The sequence below is a fragment of the Myotis nattereri genome (assembly GCF_964212035.1).
Source record: "Myotis nattereri genome assembly, chromosome: 4".
In the NCBI taxonomy this organism is placed as follows: Eukaryota; Metazoa; Chordata; class Mammalia; order Chiroptera; family Vespertilionidae; genus Myotis; species Myotis nattereri.
This window is the reverse complement of record NC_138079.1, coordinates 6448621-6475172: the sequence shown is the minus strand read 5'-3', so window position 1 is coordinate 6475172 and position 26552 is coordinate 6448621. Positions and strand designations below refer to the sequence as shown.

At 43.9% G+C, this 26552-nt stretch overlaps 1 protein-coding gene across 2 annotated transcripts in view; it reads right to left on the bottom strand.

Annotated features, from left to right (window-relative positions):
• Positions 1-26552, bottom strand: part of WDR70 (WD repeat domain 70) — a 194388-nt gene that overhangs the window by 43443 nt on the left and 124393 nt on the right. For both annotated transcript variants that reach the window (XR_013995935.1, XM_081089957.1), the window contains exons 11-13: positions 11719-11818; positions 8897-8981; positions 5767-5905 (exon numbers count right to left, since the gene is read on the bottom strand). Coding sequence is in view for 1 of the 2 variants with exons in the window: in XM_081089957.1 (XP_080946083.1) it covers positions 5767-5905; positions 8897-8981; positions 11719-11818 (324 nt within the window). In the remaining variant the exon portion in view is untranslated. The remainder of the gene's footprint in view (positions 1-5766; positions 5906-8896; positions 8982-11718; positions 11819-26552) is intronic.

The following is a 26552-nucleotide window of genomic DNA, read 5'->3' as shown; positions in this document are numbered from 1 at the left end:
TTAATATTACTGTGGTTGTTCTGTTAAATAGCCAGAAGTTATGTTTTAGTAATGCTGAATAATTTATCTAGAGCTTTCGATGATGTAAATAGAAGTGCTTAAAAACAAAAGAAAAGGGGGATATGTGGAGAGCGGCTACAGTGTTTGGACAGGTTCAAGCCTCGGACTAATAAGAGGGCACAGTCCTCTCATTGCCACGTGCTAGTCCCAGCTTGGAGGGCAGAGCCCTCCCAGCACAATTATAGCCAACAGCTATGGTTGTAAGCTTGAACCTATGGTCCAAACACATGGCCCCACGTGCCTGAGTGATGTGGGCTTGACAGAGTTCAGGCGCATGTAATTGAGTAGGATCAAAACTTACGAGAATGCTGTAAACATCTTGACCACGCCCTTACTTTGCTTTGTGGAATCTGGCTATAAAATACACAGCTTGTGGGTGCTGGTGCTGACTCTCCCAGCAGCTTCCCACCCAGACCCAGATTTCTTCTCTTGTCTTTTTTTTTCCATCCTTCACCGCCCCCTCTCAGGGTCACTGAACCAGGCTGAGCTGGCGTGGCACATAAGGTGCCCTGGGGCTGAGTATGCCATGGCCGTGCCAGCTCGCCACAGGGGATATTCTGGAAAATAAGTAAAAAGAGGCAACTATCTAATACAGCCGTGGGCAAACTACGGCCCGCGGGCCGGATCCGGCCTGTTTGAAATGAATAAAACTAAAAAAAAAAAAAAGACCGTACCCTTTTATGTAATGATGTTTACTTTGAATTTATATTAGTTCATACAAACACTCCATCCATGCTTTTGTTCCGGCCCTCCGGTCCAGTTTAAGAACCCATTGTGGCCCTCGAGTCAAAAAGTTTGCCCACCCCTGATCTAATACATCCTTGTTCTTTGCTATCTATTCTCTTCAAGATAATCAAATATTCTTTAGGTAATCACAAATAATTTTTTTTCTTCCTTAAAAGACCTTTACTATTATATTTCTTATGTTGGCACTAGGATTCTCAATCAACTTGGAAATGCTAAAGGCACAGTAGTTGAAAATAGAGCAAATTCCCCTCCTCTGCCCTTCCCTTCAGCTACATCAGTTGTGTTAAACGCTATAGCTGTTTTAAAAATAAAGGTTTAGTTTTTCTTTCTTTTCCTCATTTTGTTCAGTCAATGTTCACAGAAACAAGGGTCCTCACCAAAGTACGTAAGCAAACAAACAAATCAGAAGAGAAGTCAGGATCCAGTGTGAAATTTCTGGCTTTTCTTTTCCACCTTTCTTCTCTTTGCCCAAGGAAATGCTCAGTGGATAGAGCGTCAGCCTGTGGACTGGGGGGTCCTAGGTTCGGTTCCGGTCAAGGGCACGTACCTTGGTTGTGGGCACATCCCCAGTGGGGGGTATGCAGGAGGCAGCTGATTGATGTTTCTCTCTCATTGATGTTTCTAACTCTCTATCCCTCACCCTTCATCTCTGTAAAAAATCAATTAAAAAATATATAGATTTTTAAAAAAAGCATTTTCAGATTATTGTCAAAAGCAACTGAGGTAGAGAGGCCACTATCTTAAATAGCACCAGGTCAAAACAACTTTATGTCACTATGCCTGGGCTAAAGTGTATAAATGGTAATATGCTCATCAATTGCATGAACTACATCCCTTGAATTATAGCAGCTAAAAAGGAAATTCTATTAGCCACTCTGCAATAAATTATAGCTTGATTAAAAAAAAAGTTACTAAGCTAATAATAGTTTATGGTGTTACTTAAAGCATTCCCTAAAAGAAAAGGAATTTTGAAAAGGTTGAAAATTTTCCATGTTTCTTCTAAATAATTTTTTAAATTGATGCATCATCTTCAAATTATATTTTGTTTGTTTTTTAATATATTTTTATTGATTTCAGAGTGGAAGGGAGAAGAAGAGAGAGATAGAAACATCTATGATGAGAGGCAATCATTGATTGGCTGCCTCCTACATGCTGGATTGAGCCCGCAACCCAGGCATGTGCCCTTAACCGGAACTGAACCTGGGAGCCTTCGGTCTGCAGGCCGACACTCTATCCACTGAGCCAACTCGGTAAGGGTCAAATTATATTTTTTCCATTCTTTCACTCCTATACTTTTATCACAGAACATCTATAATAATAAAAGCATAATATGCTAATTAGACCGGATGTCCTTCCAGACGACCTCTGGACAAAGCCGGGACTGTGAGAGAAGCCCAGGTCCCGGGTGCCAGGGGGAAGCTGGTGCCGGCAGCCGGGGGAAGGAAGGCCTACTCTTGCACAAATTTCATGTATCGGGCCTCTAGTAAGGTAATAAAAGCCTTTTACACAATATAAAAAGTCTGTCCCATCTTCCACAAAAACGACAGTGAGGGTGTAAATTCAAGATCCAAGTTATATTCTAGAATTCATCATAGAGGCTAATCACACCACTCAAATCACAAAGAATTAGATATGTGAAGAATATGCACGTGTTTCCTTTAACTTAAGGAAACACAACAAAAACATCTAAAAAGAATTACAACAGAATTACAAAATGTGCATAAATAGCACAGTAAAAAAAATAAATGTTAAACATTTGTCATCTCTTACTGAAGAGAGTTGAGAATCTCAACATTGAACAGAGGGAAAAAATTTTCAGGGCATATGACAATACAGATAGCAAAATTATAACCAGGTTTTTTTCTAAGTTTGTTTCAAAAATATATATGGGAAGTATAATTGTTATATTTTTAAAAGCTGCTTATTGTGAAGATTGTAGGACAGTTATTAGTTATTAGGAAACTAACTATGTAGATTCTAATACCACCGACTGAAAACAATGTTTGCCTCCATATATACATGTTGAGCTTAGCATTCTAGAACATAACTATCTGGGAGTTTATTTTGTTTTAGAAGAGGGTGCACAAATAATACAATCAATCACACTTTACTGCAGTAAATGGATACATCTAGGACAGACCTAAGGCCACCACTGCCTGTGCCTAGCCATTAAGCACACCACTAAAGTGTCCACCCCTTATCCACCCCAAAGAATGCATTAGTTTATTTTCTCTCATTCTAAGAAGACTTAAAACTTGAGAAAACAGATCAAAGAGGCCGTTTAAAGTCTCTTTAACATACCATTCTACTATATAAACAGAAAACAATGTTGTCTGATGTTAACAACAATAAAAAGACAAACAAATCCTAAATCAATGATTTAAAAGGCCCCTGGAAGGTATGTGGTTTGTCCCTGTTTGAAGTTCTCTCTCATTCATCTATCAAGATGGATCTCCAAGTCTGCCGGGGGCTTTTCTAATTCAGTAGATGGTCTAGTAGTTGCTTCTGACCTGGCTCCTTTGTTTGCTCCTCTTCACCTGCTCATCCCTTAAATGCTCTGGCTTCCTAGGGCTCACTTTCTCTCTCCTTTGTGCCCTTTCCTTAATCTAACTCATCAACAAACAATATTTTTTGAAAATATATTTTTATTGATTTCAGAGAAGAAGGGAGAAGGAGAGAGGGATAGAAATATCAATGCACGCCTCACATTGGGGATCGAGCCTGCAACCCGGGCATGTGCCCTGACTGGAAATCAAATTGTGACCTCCTGGTTCATAGGTCGACAGTCAACCACTGAGCCACACCAGCCAGGCAGCAACCAACATTTTAACTATGAATTATAAATGCTTCTCCCAAAACTGTCTTCTTTCTCTTAAGCACCAAACTCATCCACCCATCCACCCAGACATCCTACAGGTACTTCAGGTTCAACATACCCACAATAGAACTCACTGTCTTTCTTCAAAAACCTGCTTCCTTTCTTTTCTTTTCTTTTTTTAATTTCTCAGAACACTGATCCAGTCTCCCAAGTTATAAACTTCAGCATTCATATATAAATTAACATCGAATATTATAAATCTAACCTTCACACTTCAGAAAAAATTAACTGTTTTAAAACCCTAGAACTGTTCTAAAACCTAGTGCCATTCCTTAACTTTAAAAAAAAAAAAAAAAAAAAAGCCAAACACAATGTCACCTTCTTGTTATAGTGTCTAAGGTCAGTTTGCTTTTCCATCTCTCCATACTTCTCTCCTGCATCACTCTCCAAGGACACCTGTGCTCCACAACATACATTACTCACCTCCACTCCCAAATATAGTCATCCTTCCAGGGGTGGAGAGGGATTGGTTCCAGGACCCCTGCCCTCCACACCAACATCCGCAGATGCTCAAGTCTCTTTCATAAAATGGTATGGTATTTGCACACCCTCCCCTATACGTTAAACCATCTCTAGATTACTTTAAAACCCAATACAATGTAAATGCCATGTAAATAGTTGTTATACTGAAATGTTTGGGGATCAACTTTCTGCAATTTTTTAGAATATTTTCAACCCAAGCTTGGTTGAATCCACAGTTCCAAAACCCATGGATACCAAGGGCCGACTTTATATCATTCACTCATTCACTGTATATCAGACACTCTTCTAAACACTGAGGATGTCACAGTGAACAAAACTGACAAAATTTGTGCCCTCCTGGGCTTATACATCCTGGTGGCAGGAGACAGACAAAAGCAAACAAATATACAATGGATGAGGTGGTGGTAAGCGCTATGGAAAAAAAGATCTAACTAGAAGAGCAACTCGGAGCTACACAGCAGACAGCATGTTCTGTGCACTACAGAAACCCAGCACGCCTTTAAATGTGTGATCATACTCCTGCACCCCTCAATTTATTACATTACCACTTAACTTACAATTTAAAAACACAATACCATGAATAAGACTGAAATGCACAGTCATTGAGAGGCATAACAGAATAGCTCAATTATAATAATTTTTTTTCTTGAGATTAAAGTTGATAGAATCAAGAGTGTTTTTCTTTAATTCTACTGTTTTAGTTGGCTCTTGGATGCACCCAAAAAAAGTATTATTAGTGCTGGCACACTTCAAATGATGTCATGAGATTAGATCTATAAAACTTAAGTACTCATCTAGAATCGGTCTCATTGTTATTTCTATATTGTCTAACTGTACCATGGTTGCAAATGTAGGCCTACAATTAAGACTCCAAAGTAATGCTAGAATATCAGAGACAGAAGCTTTTTACTGGTGATTTTAAAACAGTTGTTCAATTGTCTGAATCATTTAAGTGCTTAATATGTCTCAAATGTTTACAAAGAGCTAAAACAACTGGAGAAACCTACATAAGAGCACTGTTTAAGATATATGATATTTCTAAAGAATCTGAGAATCTTCACTATTATTATATTACTAGAGGCCCGATGCACAAAATTCGTGCAAGAGTAGGCCTTCCTTCCCTCAGCTGCCAGCACCGGCTTCCCTGTGGCACCCAGGACCGGGTTTCCCTCCAGCAGCCAGCAGGCACCGGGGAACCAGGCAGGCTTCCCTCGCAGCCCGGGCTTTGTCTGGAAGGTCATCCAGAAGGATGTCCGGAAGGACACGTGGTCTAATTAGCATATTATGCTTTTATTATTATAGATTATATCATGTTCATTCTCAGGACATGAATGAATGAATGCTGGGATTATAGTGCTCATATTAATCTGTAAAGAAAACTAAAGCGGTTTTTTTGAGTTGTATAAGTTAAATCTGAAATGTCTTAAACTTCCAAATAACTAAACAGAAATTAAGTTCATTGTGATGAAGAAAAAAGTAGCTACTATTGCACTGTAAGGAGCCAGGGCTTATGTTCTATCTAAAAAAACAAAACAAAAAACAGCTAACAGGCAAATTTCACTTCATTCTCAAGGCTGGGAAAGAAAAAATCTACATACCGCATCCGTGATGTCTATTTCATACACCCTCTGGAAAGTCCTGCGCTCAAAGAAAACGAGTTTGCCGCTGCCACATCCCCTTTGAACAGATGTGCCGGTTACTATGAGTTTATCATCTGGACTGAAACAGCAGTCAGTCCTACAGACAAAAAGAGTGTGTAAGTATAAGCTTATGACTCCACAATAGTGCAGCAATATTGTGTCAATTAAATAAAATATAAGCAAGGTCACTGTAACAAGAGGTGACTCTTAAATAGGACTTACAAGTCAAGCACTTAAATTAATTCACTTAATCTTCACAAGAATCCTATGAGGTAGCTATTATTATCCCCATTTTACTGATGAGGAAACTGAGGCAGGAGGAGATTAAATAAACCTTGTCCAAGTTCACAAAAGTAAGTGGTGCCTTTGGGATTCAAACTTAGGATGTCTGATTCCAGAATCTTTGCTTTGAACTAGAGTTTGGGAAAAACTCCATGTAGACATCTACAGTATCTGTATGCAAACAGACATGGGATGACTAATGTCTAAGCAGTGATTACTTTGTCCAGTTTTAGAGTATTTTTCACCACCACCACTGCTCCAATACTTTGAGTTTTGCCCAGTCGAGTACCATAAAATGAGAAGCAGGCTGCACAGCTGGAACCTAATTGGTGACTATGATTCAACTAGATGCCCAGTGCACGACATTCATGCACTGGGGGAGGGGGATCCCCCTTCAGCCCAGCCTACGCCCTTTAGCAGTCTGGGAGCGCTCGGGGGATGTCCAACTGACGGGTTAGGCCCATGGTCGGCAAACTGTGGCTCACGAGCCACATGCGGCTCTTTGGCCCCTTGAGTGTGGCTCTTCCACAAAATACCATGTGTGAGTGAGCACGTACAGTGCGATTGAAACTTCGTGGCCCATGCACATAAGTCGGTATTTTGTGGAAGAGCCACACTCAAGGGGCCAAAGAGCCACCTGTGGCTCACGAGCCGCAGTTTGCCAAGCCGCAGTTTGCAGACCACTGGGTTAGGCCCATCAGTGGGACATCCTTAGTTCTGCCATGGAGACAGGAGAGGCTCCCACCACGCCCACTGCACTCACCACCCATCAGCCCAGCTTGTGGCTGAGCAGCACACCCGCTGTGGGAGCGCACTGACCACCAGGGGGCAGCTCCTGAGTTGAGAGTCTGCCCCCCGGTGGGTAGGGCGCATCATAGTGGCCAGTCATTCCACCATTTGGTCTATTTGCATATTACCCTTTTATTATATACGACTAGAGGCCCGGTGCACGAAATTCGTTCACTGGGGGGGTAGAGTTCCCTCAGCCCAGCCTGCCCCTCAGTCCGGGAGCCCTCAGTGGATGTCCTACTGATGGCCACAGTCTGGCAGCAGAGGCTCGGAGCAGGCATCGTGTGTGTGTGTGTGTGTGTGTGTGTGTGTGTGTGTGTCCCTGCTGGGGGTCTGCCCCCAGCCACATTGGAGGCTCAGAGTAGGCACTGTGTGCGTGCGTGTGTGTGTGTGTGTGTGTGTGTGTGTGTGTGTGTGTATGTCTGCTGGTGGCCTGCCCCCAGCCACACCGTGGAGGCTTGGAGCAGGCGCCCCTCTCTGTTGATCTCTCAGGCTCCTGGCCTACACTGCATGTTGTACTCTCCCTTGAGCTGTGGCCAGGGTGGGGCCGTCCTTGCCTGCTGTGGGATCGCCGCGGCGACCCAGGGGCAGGCGCACACGGTGGCTGGCTGCAGGCCACCCTTGCCTGCTGTGGGATCGTCGTGGCTTCTCCGATCACTGATCAAAGGCGGCCCGGTTCTCCGATCCAGGGCCTGGGGGCAGGGCAAGGGCAGCCCTGGGGACCGCCCTTGCCCTGCCTCCCGGCTCTTGCCTGGGTTTCCAATCACTGTCCTTCCCCTTTCACCTCCCATCATTGTGCCTACGTACGCAAATTAACTGCCATCTTTCTTGGCCGTTAATTTGCATATCGCCCTGATTAGCCAATGGGAAGCGTAGCGAAGGTACAGTCAATTACCCTTTTTGTCTTTTATTAGATTAGATAGGTCTTGTTATTAGAGGTCTAGCCACTGGTTGGGAATAGTGTAAGTCATGATCCAAACAAGTTATGTAGTTAGCATTACCTGGAGCAGGCGTAACAGCTCCAAAAAACCTCATCAACTATTAATCCATGTTTGTCCATCTGTTTATCTTAACAGATAAATGCCTTGGGCAACAGACCACGTTAGAGTTAGTGCTGTTGTCACACAGCATCCTGCACCTGATGCTCCCCTTACCTCCATGTCTCTATGCTGGTCATTACTTAATACAGAGGTGAAATTTTATTTCTACCAAAATTGGAAATTTTGTTAAGGCACCAACTGTAGGGCATGGAGGTCAAATTCCACCTCAGCTGCCTAAGAAAAATATCTTAAATGCCTCACTTGTCAACTTAGTAAGATAGAGATAACAGTGTTCAGCTACCCACAGCAAGATGGTCTGAACAAATCCAGGTAAATGATGATAAGAAATTGGGCCTGACTAGTGTGGCTCAGTGGTTGAGCATCAACCTATGAATCTGGAAGTCACGGTTTGATTCCCGGCCAGGGCACATGCTTAGGATGCAGGCTCTGATCCCCAGTGCGGGGTGTGCAGAAAGCAGCTAATCAATGATTCTCTCTCATCATTGATGTTTCTATCTCTCCCTCCCTCTCCCTTCTTCTCTGAAAGCAATAAAAATATATGTAAAAAAGGGAAATGGTATATAATAATGCTTACTAACTATAAAAACTTGCTTTGATGATAAAAAGTTTAAAAATGTTAGAAGACAACAAAAATGTAGGCCTACCCTGTCATTTATACAATATTAAGAGTACAATTCAATCCCTTAAAGTATTTTTCCTACCCAAAGACCTATGCATGGATCCAATATATATACACAAACACTTGAACAAACATCATCACAACCTCAAAGTTTTACAGTCTGAAGAATGTGCAAAATGAAAAGGAAAAATAAAATGCATTTTTCAAAACACCATCTCAATCACTCTTCAAATCCCTTTTCTAGAAGATCTAAAAGACATATAAAAATTAACACAGAGGTGAATAATTTCTTTTCTATTCTCTTATGCTTATCAAATATTAAGAATATGCTACTTACATTGGAAACATGGTGGGAAGACCCGAGGCTGAAAAAAGTGGCTTATTAAACTGTCGGATGTCCCATAATTTTAATGTATCATCGCCTGAGAGAGGAATAAGAAGAAGAAAAAAGGGCAGAGTGAATTGTACAAAAAAGAACTCGTTCCCAGCTTAGAGTTTGTAAACTTAGTGCACAGCCATCGGAAGGGAGAGAAGGGGAGGAAGGAGAGGCCCATGGGCATGTTTTCCTTTTTTAACTGTTTGGGGAGCTTGAAAGTGGTAGTTGCGAGAACAGTAGAAGATATATGATAATGCACTGGCCATCTAGAAATTCCTTTCCAGATGGCTGCAGCATCTGTAGGTAGAAGGAACCCTGGAGAATCCACTCTAAGGAGTGATTTTAGAGCAGATGGTAGTTCCCTGTGGTAGACTTGAGCACAACCTGACTTCTTAAGAGGATATCAGTTTAACAACCATCAGGACTGAAAATAGCTCAACTCACATCATATTCTTTATCCCTCGAGTGTGTATGTGAAGCTATCCATGAACATTAATGAAGGGAGAGCCATGGGCCTACCTCCTCTCCAGCCCAACTGGACCTGTGGCTATCATTCTTCTTTGCTGGGGAGTACAACTACTCCAAGCTATATAAAGTTATCATGAATATTCTTTTTGAGAGTCGCTTTTTTATATTTCTATAGGGCTACTAACTAATTCCTGACCATAACGAAAGCCAAAACCCATATAAGTAACGTCTTTGCTGTTTTTTCTCCCCAGTGTCCACAGCTGAGACCTGCCTCAACCCCTCGGGTCCAATCCGGAATCAGGATCAGGTGCAAGCGAGGTGAGTGGAGAGTTCAATAAAAATCCCCACTCTCCACAGTGACCGTGCCTCTGAGACCCAACTTAGGCAGGTGTGCTAATCCTCAACAGGCTGGACTGGGACCCGCTTGCATAGGAAGAACTTTGCAAGACTCACCTTTTGCTTCAGTCTTTAAAAAAGGTTACAGATTTTTCCTCATAATTTTCAACCAGTAAGAAAACATCCATTAAACAGTTTAGCTAACCTGGCAGCTAGTAGGAGCACCATACAACACCCTGGGGACTATGGTGAATAGACTTCCATCTGCCATATTGTAAATGCCCAGGAAGGGAAATGATGGAATACAACACACATGCTGTGTCGACAACTGCTCGTTACCCAATAGTTACTACAGGATGGAAGGGGGTGGTAAGAATTATCACCAAAATGACTGACTGAAATGGAATCCATCCTACACTTCTAAGGGAGTGATTATCAACTGGGTGGAGGCTGGTCTATTTGACAAGAAAGTGAATTGTGCAATAAAGAATTTTCAAACTATGCTCCCTTCTAATTTATTCCCTCTTTCCTCCCGACTCTGCCTTGGAGATTTGGGTATACCACTCTAAAAAGGCAAGAGTGAATGTGAGGATTTTTAAGTAGAGCATTTATCATTTAAAAAATCTTCCCAAGGATTTAGAAACCCTCTTGGGGTAAGAACCACTGTTTATAAGTAAAGAGTATATACAGTCTTACTTAAGAGTTACCTTAGGACTCAAGTAGAAGTTTAGAATAGATGGACCAAAATACATATTTTATACAGACCCACCTTTGCCATGTATACCATAAATAGGAAATACAGGCACATGTATTTTTTTTACTTAGTTTAGTTCTGTGAGTGATGTAATGGATAAAGCTTCTTTGGAGAAAAGGGACTCTGAATGGAATTCCTGGGGGTAAAAGGACCTGGCCTGGTTAAACTGGGGAGAGAGCTGTGCAAGTCGCATCTCCTCTTCACTTCCACTGCCCCCTAACCCAGGCTGTAAACTCTCTCAGGGAAGAAGCCCTGTGCATGATGTTCACAGTGTATACTCATCACCCAGCATAATGCTAGCTCAGAGCAGTCGTTCAATATATAGTAGCTGAGTGAGTGAGTGAATGACTGTGTGTAGTGCTGCCAGATTAATCTGGCCCACAGAATCAAGACTAACTCCTTGACGTCATATTTTGGGGCATCTGTAGCATGCTCCAACCTACTGACCCTGCTGTTTCTTTTCTCTCCCCACAAATGGGCCTACGTCCCCAGTCATATCCTATACCTCCCCACAATGCTTTGCTCATAAACTGCCCTCACTATTCTCTTATTTCTGTCTATCAATGCACAGCTTATCCTTGTGAGAAAGATTTAGCAAAAAATTAGAAACAACCTCTATTCAACCATACGAGTGTAGTTGAATACAATATGACCACGAAGAATTATGGAACTATTAAAAAATAACATCCAGGTATCCAACCTTTGTGTGTGTGTTTTTTAATTGAATTGAGTAGGCTTCTTTGAAGAAAAGGGAATCTGAATGAAATTCCTGGCAGTAAGAGGACCTGTACTGGTTAAACGGGGTGGGGTGTGTGTGTGTGTGGGGGGGGGGGGGGACGGGACGGGACGGGACTAATGGTCAGCAATAAAGATCTTGAAACACCAGACCCAGAATTATAAAATGGTATAAAAATATAGAACTCCATGTACAAAATTCCATAAGGCAGAGGCAAAGTCATCCTTGGAGGCTTCACTCATAAGGAATTTGAAGTTAAAATAAAAACTTAGGCACAAAAGTACATACTTTCTAAATTTTACTTGATACCTTTATATAAAATAATATTGCCAGGATGAGCATGCATTTTAATGAAAACAATCAAACTGGCAAAGGTGCATTAGCCAAAACTAGCTTTACTAAGTGCCAGAATATTAGTGAAAATTTGTTGGAGTTAAATATGATCATTTTATACATAGAAACACATCAAAAAGAAAGTTTTTAACCTACCTCCACGAGAGGCAAGGACAGTACCATCATAGGAAAAAGCCACGCAAGAAGTGTCTGTACCCGGGTCATGAGCCTGTTTGTAGTGGAATTTAGGATGAACCTGTTAGAGAAGAAAGCAAAGTGTTAACATCTCATCTGAATTCAAATGAGAATATTTTTGTGCCAAGAATATTTCACTTTAGCCCTGACAGGTTTGCTCAGTGGTTAAAGTGTTGGCCCAGGGACTGAAAGATCTCAGGTTCGATTCCTGTTCAAGGGCACATACCTTGGTTACAGGCTTGATCTCTTGCCCCAGTAGGGATGCAAACAGGAGGCAACCAATCTCTCTCACATCAATGTTTCCCTCCTCTCCCCTCCCCTCCACTCTCCCTAAAAATATCAATGGAAAAAATATCCTCGAGTGAGGATTAAAAATACATATATTTCACTTTATCATCCAGAAAATGATACACATCCATCTGCATGTAAAATATTAATGTCACCTGATTATGGTTTTCTTTATTTTTGGGGGAAAAATGTTTCAAAAAGCTTTTCAAAACATCCAATTGTTTTAATAAGAGGCAAAAAAAAGAGATAAGGTACCTGGCTCATGTGGGTCAGTGGTTGAGTATCAACCCATGAGTATCAACGATTTGATTCCTGGGTCAGGGCACGTGCCTGGGTTGTGGGCTCAATCCCCAGAAGGGGGCGTGCAGGAGGCAGCCAATCCATGATTCTCTCTCATCATTGATGTTTCTATCTCTCCCTTTCCCTTCCTCTCTGAAATAAATAACAATATATTTTTTAAAAAGAGAGAGATAAGTCTCAGTAGAAGATATTTCCCAGACTGCCTTAGTGAGCTCAGAGCAACTAAAGAAAACCACAGCCCCTGGCTTTTCGTTTTATACTTACAAAGCATATTACATAGTTATTGGGACCATTTCTTACAGTTATTTGAAAGTAAATATAAATAAAAATCACACCTGAACATACTATTTATTACATCGAAATATCACTGTATGCCTAGTAGACAGACACTGCACGTGGCTGTGAGGCTTGAACCATCTTTAATGTGCCTGCAGGATGATGCTGTTGTCGGTGATTATGTCGATGATGACAGCTAACTAACCCTTTCACAATGGTTATTATATCCTAGCCACTGTATGCCTTTTTATCTTGCCTATTTAATTCTCACAACCACTCTACACCACAGGTCCTACCATTATCATTTCCATTTTACTAAAGCACAGAGACTTGAGTACCTTGTCCAAAGTCACACAACTAGTGAGCGGCACTACATTACGCTCCTCTACTAAAGTATGTTAGTAGTCTTTTTAATTCCAATGTCGCTTCTAACACAGACTTATAAAAGTAACTCTACTACACTAATCTTGCCACTCAGTTATCATTCAGTAACCAGAACAGGATGTTTAGGCATTTAAACGATATGGGAGGGACAATGACAAAGACAACAGTGTTGGCTGGTTACTGCTAAGCCACATGGATATCCCGCAGAGGGATAATGAGAAACGAGGGTCAGTAACAGTTAAAGACTAAGTGGGACAAGCCAAGGGCCACTTCAGCTGCTTCCAAAGGGCTGCAGTGGAGGAGCAGGCACAGCTGAGCAACAAACAAGAGCGCTCTGGTAGTGGATTTATAGAGCTCCGGAGACACTTGAACGCTCAGCAAGGCAGGTCTGGTATTCTGAGGTCAGGGCTCTCGCTGGGAAAACTGCAGACCCTGGAACATAAGGAGAGGATATTTGGACAGATGCCCATAACGTGCTGGATCTGCAGACCCCCTGCAACACTCATGGCTTACAGAGGTGGCCCGCTCTTGCCTAGTAAGAGCACTTCCCGACGTATGAAGAAGTGGAAAATTGGTCTCTGAATGGTTTGTCTCAAAACAAGAAAAGTTCTATTGGGACGGTATCCACAAGTTACCTAAAGATGGGGGAAATGTGTAGCTAGTGATGGACATTACTTTGAATAAAGCACTTTTGATGTTTCTCTTGAAATTACTATGTTTTCTTTGATTAAAAAATCCACATTATTACCTGGTACACCTACTATAAAGGCGTATACATTGGGACTTGCCCTCTTGCTGCTTTTGGAACCCAGCCACCTTGTGAAACACACAAGCTAGCTTCCTAGATAACTAGTCGTGTGCCCAGTCATCCTTGTAGCACCAGCTGACATTCAGCCAACAGCCAGATATTGGGGGAGGCCATCCTAGACCATCCAGTCCCGACTTAGCTGTTAGTTAACTGCAGATGCGATAGAGACCCCCGTAGAAATCAGCCAAGCCAGTTCAGACCAGAAATATTGCCCACTGATCACAGAATCATAAAAAATAATAAATGTTTGGTGTTTTAAGCTACTAAGTTTTAGGGTAATTTCTTATTACCCTAAAAGTTAACTAATGCAACATATATAAAGAATGTGGGCCTGGCCACGGTGGCTCAGTGATTGAGCATCGACTTATGAACCAGTAGGTCACGGTTCAATTCCCAGTCAGAGAATATGCCCAGGTTGCGGGCTTGATCCCCAATCGTGCAGGAGGCAGCCGATCAATGATTCTCTCTCATCCTTGATGTTTCCATCTCTCTCTCCCTCTCTCTTTTTCTCTGAAATCAATAAAAAAAAAATTTAAATAAAGAATGTAAATAGTGCCTAACAGACAGTAAACATTGTGTTAGTGTTTGTCCCTATTATAAGTCGGATGATACTACAGGAGCACTAATAAATTTTTAAGAAGGTGGACTCTCTCTCCCCTAACTTGGCATTCTACCAAATAACAATTAACATCAACTAGCCCTGCCACCCTATAATTCAAATGTATTAAATTTTATCATGGCTTGTTCTTCATATAATCACCACACTCTTCTCTTGCCATTTTGTATCTGCCAGTAAGAGCAAAGCTTCTCTCTAGCAGCGTTCCTTCATCTTTGCTGTGGCTGCTCAGCACACACAGCGTCTCCAGGTAGTTGTAGTCTGTTTCCAACCAATTGCAGCCATTTCTTCCATATATTCTTTGACACCGAATAAGACAATGATTCCAGCAGACAATAACGAAGTGAGAGAAGAAAATGCGTGGAAACATGGAAGGGAGAATTGCGTTTCCGTTGATTTTCTTAATGTACTAAGATGAAAGCTCTTTCATCTCATTTCCCCACTTTCTGATCCTTCCTTTCAAGTAGGTCAGCCTCAGATTCTCTCTTTCCCAGGCACGTCATCTGAGTCTTGAGTGCAGTGTAATATGCTATGCATCACATACCATGGTGCTTTCAAGAGGAACATACTTAATAAATATAGCAAATGAGACTCTGAACTTCTGAGCATGTTTCAAGGAAACAATATATTTCAGAGTAAGTTGACAGTTTTCCAACTTTTTTAAAAAAGATCATTATTGTTCCAGCCAAGATGTTTTTCCCTTTCCTCTTTTCTTCCTTCTCTCTTTCTCTCACCTCCTTCCTTCTCTCTCTTTTTTTAAAGAAATAATTTAAAGACAAAAGAAATGGTACCTGACAAAAGTTTCTGAAAATTCCATTCATCATCCCCCATAAACATGTGGTAATGAGACTTTTGGAATTCACATCTACAGTGTCAACCACATTTACTGAAGGTCTATTATACACACAACACTGAGATATATAAATAGAGAGGCAACATGGAATTTTCTTCAAATGATGTACAAGTTGGGAAAAGGGGAGAAACATATTAAAAACCTTCATTCGTTCATAAAACATTTACTGCATCAACTTTGAGCTGGGTTTAGAGGGTATGGCATCAAAATGACAAAAAAAAATGGCCTCTGCCATAATGGGAAGCTCACAAGTCAGAGACAGAGACAAAGAGGGACAGACAGAGACAAAAAGAGAGACAGAGAAAACTAGGGAGAGTGAGCCTTTATTTATGATCAGGGCTGAACTCGCCAGCAGGGTTCTCAACTCTTCGCCCAGGTTCACTCTGTAATGACTGATTTCAGAAAACAGCTATGACTTAGCATTTCTTTTTAACTGTGTTTGGCAAAGAGACAGCCAAGTCTTCATTCATAACTAGACAGTGTTGCAATCACATGCCTGTTTGGTCATCTCAGACCAGGTGACCGCAGTGTGTGACTACCTGGGGCTCTATCTGATGACGGCTAGACGCTGCAGCAGCGGGAGACAGCTCAGCCACTGGACATGTGAGCCACAGGCAGAACATGACGCCACTGCTCTGGAATCCCTGGCTCCCCATGTGCTTGCCACTTGGAATTCAAGGTGTTTACTTTAGTCTATAAAACAAACCCCTTACGGTGAAGGCACAAGGTACCTTCACATTAATCTTTCTTCTTATAAACCCTAGCTGAGAGCAGTGGATGTACCAGTTAGGCTTCAGAAGTTTAGATGTAAGAAATGTTAAAGCCCTACCGAAGACCCATGGTTTTGGAATTTCAAGAAGGCAGTAAATAAAACTTTGGATTCTGATACTCCTTTCTAATCTCTGGACATCATATAGAATCATTTAAAGACGGGGATATTATCTGATTAAGCCATGTAATACCCGTATTTACTGTTCTGATTTTAAAGAAAGTCTATTTTTTTTACTGGGGAAAAGATGAGGTTATACAGAATCTCATATGCTCTCTGTAGGTTTCCAAATGAGGACATCACCTAAATCACCAAGAGGAATGACTTAAGAGACAGCCCCAAGCAGGGCTTCCCAGAGGGTGTTTTGTGTAACATCGTCGTATCCAGGGGTAGGTGGCGGGTGGGGGTCGTTCTGCAGCCAAGGAAGTCTGGGAAACCAGAGTTTATTTGTACACCATGGCCTTGTCTCGAGATTCACAATGCACATTAGTGTATTAAAAGCCAGAGTCTTTTAAATAGTAGCCTCAGAATAAATCAACTTCTTTAACATTTCCAAAGCTTATTTGACTCTGGAACCCTTTCCCCCCAGATAGTACTTACTAACACAGACAGAACTAACATTTTCTGGACCTTAACTGGGGAAACGCATATTCAGAACAAGGGTCAGTACACTTTCTCTGGAAATGGCCAAACAGTAAATATTTTAGGCGACTCACTTCTGCCTTTGTGGCATGAAAGCAGCCACAGGCAATATAAAAACCAACAGATGAGGCTGTATTCCAATAAAACTTTATTCACAAAAAGAGTGGCAGGCTGGATTTGGCCTGCAGTTTGCTGACCTAGAGAGAACAAAAATCTGAGGAAGAAACACTCCATCTGTAAAGCCATCGTTACATAAACTATAATGATTTTAACTTGTGTCACTAATGGTGGTGGCGATAATACTGACAGTAACAACAGATACATTTATTGAACGTGCTGCTCCTTAGTGCAATGAAACGTATGTCTTCTTATCTCATTCTTCAAACAAGTCTCCGGAGGTATGTAATTATTATGTCATCCTATATAATAAAAGCATAATATGCAAATCGACCAAATGGAAGAACAGCATAACAACCATCCGGACAACCATCCGGGACCAGTGCTATGACACCCACTGGTGCCAGGCCAGCCAAGGCGGGTGCGATGTGATTGATCGAGGGCCTGGCCATTGCCCCATGATCGCCCCGCAGAGGGAGGCCCAGGCCACCAACCGGCGGGCTGCAGCGGGTGGACGGGGCCTCCCTCTGCAAGGGAAGCCCGCCCAGGTCCCAGGTGCCAGAGGGAAGCCGGTGCCAGCAGCTGGGGCAAGGAAGGCCTACTCTTGCACAAATTTCATGCATCGGGCCTCTAGTTTTACAAATAAAAAAACTGAGGCTTAGCAAGGTAATTTACCCAAAGACATATGACTAGTAAACCATCAGAGCAAAAATTCAAACCCTGATTCCAACTTCAGAAACTACTCTTCATTAAAACATCTCTATTTATTTATATGTATTTTATATGTGTATTATATACATATTTATATATATTTTACATGTGTTTAATGGGCACGCATGCGTGTGCGTGCGCACACACACACACACACACTGCCATGTTTCACCAGGCTTGTTTTGGATTTGTATAGATTATCATCTTGATGGCCCTCAATAAATTGTAAGTGCAAGGAGAGAGATGGATGATATGATATGACTTTTCTCCTTCAAACTACCTAACATATTTTTTTACACATTAGGGGTTTCGGGGGAGTGGGGTTGGGGAGGGAGTTCTATTACAAATTCCACCAAAGGCAGAAGCTAGCAGTATTTTATGCATACACGGACAGTAAATTTCACAAACCAGTCATTTTTCACCCCCCTCTAGTCCCAGTCAATGGAATCTGGTACATGATAACAGCCAACATTTATTGAGTGTATACTATGGATTAGATACCGTCCTAAGTGCAAGGTATGTATTAACCCCTTGAATCTTCCAGTGGCCTTATGAGGTAAGAATTATCATTATCCTCACTTTCCAGGGAGGGTATGGAGATGCAGAAAGGTAAGGTTAATTGCCCCAGATCATGTGGCCAGTGAGTGGCAGAGCCAGGATTTGAACTCAGACAACCTGGCACCAGGGCCTGCACTCTAACCTACTCACAGCTCTTCTGACTCCAGGCTCCCTCTGCTCTGACTCCCATTTGCACCTAAGCTGGGCCTGAATAATGAAGCGTCCTTGCTCTTTCCTGCCTAGGCCTGTCCTCTCCCCACCCCCTGTGGAGTCTGGAGATGAAAGGTGAAGAAGTGCAGCAAGAGTGAAGTGTGGGATAGTGGGTGAGCTCTGGCAACTGATAAAACCATCATCCTTGACTCAACCCAATTCCAAGCCACTAGTTAAACAGTCCACAAGCACAAGTTGATTAGCCTTCACCAAATTCACCAAGAGCCCCTGAATTAACTTAAAACTTGGTAAACAACACAAGTTACAACTGGCAACCAAGAAATCCCACCATGGTGTGGATCTCCTTGGCTGCTTTGCTTGGTGGCACCTTTTTTCTCCCGTCTTTCCTCTGAAGTCGGGGGTGACAGGGCTTAGGATCTTAGCCTGTCTCTACCACATAAGACACACACATAAGAACACAAGTGCAGCTTTCACTTCAGCTCTTCAATTGAAGAGGAACTTGAGAGCCACCGCGCCAACACCGGAAGCACAGCGCCATGGAATGACCTGCCTAGACAGGAGGGAAAGCCCGGCGGGGCCCCCTTTGAAGTCCAGCTGCCTGAGATTCACTGGCAGCCGCCCTTCAAAGAGAGCCGATGCTTCCTTCCCTCAGCCTGGCCGCCAAGCTTCCCGGGCAGCTGGGCAGATTTAGCCACTCTGCCCAGCTGTCTGTGAACTCTGGCAGCCAGTTCAAGTGAGGGATAGAGAGGTGGTGGAGAAGGGAGGGGAGGGTGAGGGAGGGGTGAGGAGGTGGCGAGCCGCATGGCGCCAGGGCAAAGAGGATGCTGGGTTTCCTTGGAGCCAACCTGATCAATGTCAGTCAAAAAGCGAGCTTCCAAGGGGCACATAATCCAACTCCACTACAAAGCAACTTCGGAGACCAGAGAGGTCTCAAATGCACTTTCCTCCCAAAGCTGAGGGAATCTCAAATGTACTCTTGTAAAGATGGCCCAGCTGCCGCTGAAAACAGTCTAAATCTCTACACAGGGAAGTAGGGGACAAAGCTAAGGTCAAAACCAACAAGGCACAGCCCTTCACTAATTCTGATTTCCCAGCCATGTGAGTTTACGCTTCTTGGGGGTTTTGGGGGTTGTTTGCTGAGTGTGTTGTGGCAACCCTTCTGTTCCTCTGGCAGCCAATAGCTGAAGCCACTGTCTGTGTCTGCGCCTGTGCAGCAGATGCTTGGAGAAGATGGGCTCATTGAACATAAACATCGCCCATGTGCTGTTGTGTTTATCCTCTGGAGCCCCGGCTTGGAGTGGAGAGTAGTGAGTGGTATCAGCTGCAGGTGCAAAAGGGATGAGACCAGTTCTGTTGGTGACAACAAACTTTCAAAAGAAGTCTAACTTAGACCAAGATCTTAAACTTGGGAAACTGGGAGACTATGAACACTACTGAGATATGAGAAAATGGAAACAAAGAGTTGAGAGTCATGAACAGAACAGTAAATCATCAGATATGCATCTTAGACAGAGCTGTCTGGTAGCTACATGGAGACGGGGGACAGGGAGACAAGAAGCCTGGGGGGGAGTGATCATAAGTTTCATGAAATCTTTCCTCTGGTTTTGTGCAATTTGATTAGGAAGAGATGTATGGATGAGCTTATGTAATGCACCATGACAATATGAGAAAGGCCTAAAATATTCAGCTAGACTATTACATTAAGTCACTAGCTACAAACACATCCTCTCCTGCTCTTTAGGTCTCCTTAAAACTATATGACACCGCAGTCAACCAGCATTAAGTACAATGACATACAATCCAAAACTTATCTAACTCTAAACATATAATACTGAGCCCACAGAAGCACCACCATTTAATATTTGCTGAAATTAGTCCAACTGTTTATTCACTCATTCTACAAATATTTATGGAGTCCTTGCTATGTGCAAGGCACCATGCTAGGTATTACAAATGAGTAACAGACTAGTAAAATGGCTTCTTACTGTCAAAAAGATCTGTCTAGAAAGGAAGGCAGACATAAAAAAATATATATTTGCAATGCACAGTATCCTATATAATAAAAGGGTAATATGCAAATTGACCCTAATGGCAGAACAACCACTCGACCAGTCATTATGAGGCGCACTGACCAACTCTTGGTCCCTTTCCCCGGCTGGCAGGCTCTGATCGCCTGATAGCAAACGGGGAACTGGGGGGGAGGGGGGGGGTGGGGGATGCAGGCGGCACCAGGCCAAGGCCCCCAGTCCGCCAGTCACCCCACACACAGAGGGCGACCCATGGCGGGGGCAGGTCCAGCCAGCAGGCAGAAGGCCTACTTCTCGATTCCTCCCCACAGCCAGCAGGCTCTGATCACCCAATGGCGAACCGGGGATGGGTGGCGGTGGAGGGCGAGGCCGGCTGCGGGCAGCAGGGGAAGATGTCCCTGATCTCAGGCCAGGCCTAGGGACCATACCTGTGCACGAATTCTGTGTGCTGGGCTTCTAGCCCTATCTAATAATAGACAAGTAGGGTAATTGACCGTACCTTCGCTACGCTTCCCATTGGCTAATCAGTGTGATATGCAAATTAACCGCCAACAAAGATGGCAGTTAATTTGCATATGTAGGCTCCAAGCGGTGGAGCGAAGACTGAAGGTGAGCCGCAGCCGCGAAGACAGAAGACGGAAGGCAGCTCCGGCTGGGGCCGCGAAGACGGAGGACGGAAGGCGGCTCTGGCCAGGGCCGCGAAGATGGAGGACGGAAGGCGGCTCTGGCCAGGGCCACGAAGATGGAGGACGGAAGGCGGCTCTGGCCAGGGCCACGAAGATGGAGGACGGAAGGCGGCTCTGGCCAGGGCCACGAAGATGGAGGACAGAAGGCGGCTCTGGCCAGGGCCACGAAGATGGAGGACGGAAGGCGGCTCTGGCCAGGGCCGCGAAGATGGAGGACGGAAGGCGGCTCTGGCCAGGGCCACGAAGATGGAGGACGGAAGGCGGCTCTGGCCAGGGCCGCGAAGATGGAGGACGGAAGGCGGCTCCGGCCACAGCGAAGGCCTGGGTCCTGGGTGCAGGAGGAAAACCGGTGCTGGCAGCCAGGAGAAGGGAAGGCCTATTGCATGAATCTCTTCGTGCAACAGGCCTCTAGTAATAAATAATGGTATTATCCACAAACTACCGGTACACAGTAAACGCACAAAATAATGGTCAACTCTACCATGGTAGCATAATGGTGATATGTTGGGAGGGGAGGAAAGAGAAATCAGTAAAGCCTGGTGAGGATTCTTGACTATGGTCTTTGAAGGTTAAGTAGAAGATTACTAGGGATACAAAGAAAAGTAACTCCAGGAGAGTCTCAGAATGTAAGACTCAGGAATGTCTAAGACTCAGAACAGCACTCTGCTTTGGGAACTATAGGTGATACTAAGAACAGACCAGTGGCAGGGAAGACTGAAGAGCTGGAGGTCAAGCTATCAGTGGCCTCACATGCCCTTCCCTGGAGTTTTGAATGTTTGCTCTATGGGCTATGTTGAGCCTCTGAAGGGTTTTAAGGAGAGAGGGGTAATCTGATCACACCTGTATGTCAACAGATCACTCTGCAGCAGTGAGAAAGACAGCCTGGAAAAGGGAAGACCGTGGACAGGGAGATGAGTTGAGAAACACCTGCAGTGGTCCAGGGGATCGAGTGAAGGCTTGAAGCTGAGTAATGAAAGAGAACGCCTGAGAATAGCTGAAGTTGCATCAGTGACTTGGGTATGGGCACTTTCAATGAGTCTGTGAAGTGGACATAGCAAATATGGTCTATTCTGGAAAGAAACAGAACAACAAAAGAAGGAAGAGTTGAAGAAGGCTTTTGTTAAATCAAATAAATAAAAAGCATAAACTTGAGCATATTTTCTAGGGCCAATAGGGATGAAAAGGATAAAAATACAGGAAAGGGAACAACTGATAGAATTAGGCCTCAGAGGAAGCAGGAAGGACACGATGGAGCGCACAGGTGGTGGGATTAGTGAGGAACTAGACGAGAAAGGCCTCCTCCTTGGAGACTGCAGGAAGGAGGCTGAGAGGCCAATGGGCATGAACACAGACACATTTGTACACATGAGGTGAAGAGTCCCACAAAAGTCAGCCCACTGCCCTTATTTTTCCATGTAAAGGAGAGATGAGGGATTATAAGGTGAACCTGGATAAGTTTGAAAATACCCGATGATATGAAATGACACAGATAACTGGACAGGAAAAAGGAAGCAATTACCAAAGACAAGAAGGGTGAGAAGAAAATGTATGTCATAAATCTGGAATGGTACCAACCTGTAAAATTGTAGGTTTTATCAAGTTGGACTTAGAGCTAGAGCAAGGAAGCAAGAGAGCCATACTACGAGGATATCAGAGCAGAAAACAAAAATTCAGCTCAAAATCTTGGAAATTGTACAGAAATCAGATGATTTATTTATTTATTTATTTATTTATTTATTTATTTATTTATTTATTTTGCCTTTTCTCCAAGGGCTATACCGCAGAGTTAACTATGCTTTTGCCCCAAAAGTCGAAGTTGAGGTCAATGAAATGCAACTTTAACTTGACAGCTCAATTACAAAATAAGGCTTCTGTCCTTTTCAAGTGTACACTTTATTAGAGAAAATGGTTTCACAACAACTATAAGTGATAGTATCAACATTTTGCTTATTCTGAGCATAGCATTAGCTAACTTCAAAAAAGCAGGTATTCCTGTTTCGCTCACTTAAGAAATCTATCTAAAGCAAACTTTATTGGCTGACTTCTAGGTCCATGACATTATGCTATGCTCGTAGGTACAGTGCAAAAACACTATCCCTGCCTTCAAGAGGATTACACGCTAATGCATATTTATAAGAGTTTTCCCCTCGGAAACCAGTGATAAGTAGCCAGTCAACTCCTTAACACTTTGCCCCTGTGAAAATCAAGCGCATTTTGTTGACTGATGTTCTGAAAGCCCTCAGGGAAGTTCTGTTGAAGGAAGGGTTGCAGTTTCAAGGCAGTATTTTTAAAAAGAGTGGGGGGATGAACAGTGACTAATGGTCTTTGAGTCACCAATGGAGAGAGTTATAAAGGACAGTTTCTTTTCCTCCTCAAAACAGGGAGCAGAGCACGTGAGGGAGGGTATAGGAGGGAACAATACACATGCATAGTGTTGCCCTTAAATCTGTCTGCTTTCCTCTCCATACCGACTGCTCCAGAGCTCATGAAGGCACACAGCTTCGGTTATCTACTATGCAAATGATCCCCAAATTTTTATTTCACTCGGCTACTCTAACTTTCTCTCTAGCAAAGTCTTGTATGTCTAATGATACTAGCCATTTCCACTTAGATATACTATCATCTCTTCCAATCAATATTCTTAAAATTAAACTCATATAGTTTTACTCCCAATCCTAACTTACTTTACACTTTTTTCAGTCACTAAGCATCATCTTTGATCCTTACCAAGTATCCCTCTCACACCCAATCCTCCTTTTAGTAACTAGTATAATGGCCTACACTCCCTGAGCTGCCAGTACATGCTGATCTCTCCCATATAAGAAAAGGCTAATATGCAAATTGTCCCCTCAGGAGTTCGACCCCCCTGATGTGTCACAATGGTCAAACATCACATCGCTATGATGTGTGTTGACTACCAGGGGCGACACAGAATGAAGGAAGACCCCGGCCGGCAGCTGGCAGCCAGGGGGACGAAGGCCCGGGCCGGCAGCTGGCAGCCGGGGGAAGGAAGGCTCCGATCGGCCCTGATCGCCGGCCAGGCATAGGGACCCTACCCATGCACCAGGCCTCTAGTCCTATATAATAAAGAGTTAATATGTTAATTAGACTGAATGGCAGAATGACCGTCCAGATGACCTTCCGATGAAGCTGGGGCTGCAAGAGCCAGCCAAGGCAACGAGGGCCTGTGAGGGCCGGCCAAGGCTGCGAGGGGCTGTGAGGTCCGGCCGAGGCAGCTGGGGCTGCAAAGGCTGGCCAGGGCTGCGAGGGCCGGCTAAGGCAGCCAGGGCTGCGAGGGCCAAGCCCCTTGAATGAATTTCGTGCATCGGGCCTCTAACATATATATATATATCTCCTATCTAATAATAGAGAAACATGGTAATTAACCATAACTTCGCTACTCTTCCCAGTGGCTAATCAGCGAGATATGCAAATTAACTGCCAACCAAGATGGCGGCCGGCAGCCAGGCAGCTGAAGCGAATAGGAGGCTTGCTTGCTCCAGTGATGGAGGAAGCCAAGGTTCCCCGCCTGCTGCTGCCGGTCTCTGAGCTGCAGTCTAAGAAACAATGTTGCATTTATAGAAGCTAAACAATCCCCAGAAACCTGCTTTCAGCCAGCTGGCCTTGGAGCTGGAGCTGAAACAGTGTTTCAATTATAGAATCCAAACAAACCCAGAGACCTGCTTTCAGTAGGGGAGGTCTCAGAGCTGGAGCCAAGCCTCAGAGCTAAAGCCGGCTCTCAGCTCCAGTGACAGTCATAGAAGGTAAATAAATTTCAGAATAAAAGAAAAAAGAGAAAAAGGAGAGGTTGGGAGCTTCAGTCACCCACCAGCCTGAAAACAGCCCTCAGCCCCTCACCCAGACTGGCCAGGCAACCCAGTGGGGACCCCCAACCTGAAGGGGGTGCAACCAGATGCAAACAGCCATCATCCCCTCATCCAGGCTGGCTAGGCACCCAAGCGGGACCCCCACCCTGATCCGGGACACCCTTCAGGGCAAACCAGCCGGCCCCCACCCGTGCACCAGGCCTCTGTCCTATATAGTAAAAGGGGAATATGAAAACTGACCCTAACAGCAGAAGGACTGGGAATGACTGGCCACTATGACACACACTGACCACCAGGAGGCAGACGCTCAATGCAGGAGCTGCCCTCTGGTGGTCAGGGAGCTCTCACATGGGAGAAGCTCTGCTCAGCCACAAGCCTGGCTGATGGCTGCCAGTACAGTGGTGGTGGTGGGAGCCTCTCCTGCATCCTCAGCAGCGCTAAGGATGTCCGACTGCAGTTTAGGCCTGCTCCCCGCTGGCAAGTGGACATCCCCCAAGGGCTGCCAGGCTGCCAGAGGGATGTCTGATTGCCATCTTAGGCCCAATACCCCGGGGAGTGGGCCTAAGCCAGCAGGTGGCCATCCCCTGAGGGGTCCCAGACTGTGAGAGGGCACAGGCCGGGCTGAGGGACGCCCTCCAACCCCCGCGAGTGCATAAATTTTTGTGCACTGGGCCTCTAGTATATATATAAAAGCCTAAGTGACCGTTCGACCATTAGCTATGATGCACACTGACCACAAGGGGGTAGACTCTCAAAGCACATGCATGGAAACATGGAACAGACTGATGAATCTCAGAGGGAAGAGGGGGAAGAGGGAGGGCGGGAAGAGATTAACCAAAGATCTTATATGCATACTAAAGGCCCAGTGCACAGATTCATGCACCAGTGAGGTCCCTCAGCCTGGCCTGTGGGCCGAAACCGGCAGTCCAACATCCCCAAAGGGGTCCCAGATTGTGAGAGGGCGCAGGCCAGGCCTAGGGACCCCACCGGTGTACAAATCCGTGCACCAGGCCTCTAGTAATAATATAAAAAGTAATATAAGCCTAAATGCATGCAAGCTTCACAGTGTACACAGCACTTTAATTGTGTACTATCACTTTCCATGCTCATAACAACTCAGTGAGATAATTAGGAAAGATATTTTTACTCCATCCATTGTCTGCATGCAAAAACCGCATACAGGGTCAAAAAGGTTAATAACCTGCTCAAGATCTCAAGTCCCACTCCCCATGATGCTCCTCTGCTTCATCCCAGTTATCATTTTTATAACAGCTTTAGGTAAGAAGAGATCTCATTTCTTTCATCTCAACCAAGTTAATCTCTCTAAAACTTTCTATTGGTTTTGTTACTTCCATACGCATAAAGTTTTGGGAATTGACATTGCAAAATAAGAAGGTAAGTAAGTAAATAGGTAAGAAAGTATGTGAATGAATGAATAAATGCATGAGTGAATGTCTAAAATCAGGCGCAATGATAGTCATCCTTCTTGGCCTGACCCAAACCGAGCTTCCTGGCCCATCTTCCTACTACTCCCAGTAAAAACCCTTTGCTCTAGATACACCTGAGTGATACTGTCATTAGACTTCCATTCTTCACTCTACCTCTGCCCAGACTGATCCTTACTCAGAGAGCTGACAGTCTCCTGTCATTACCCTGCATATCTCAGACCAGGGACCTTTTTACATGAAGTTTTCTAGTGTACACACAAGCACCCTTTTTTAAATGCCTTTTGAAAAATTTGATTTGATTTTTATGAAGTTGG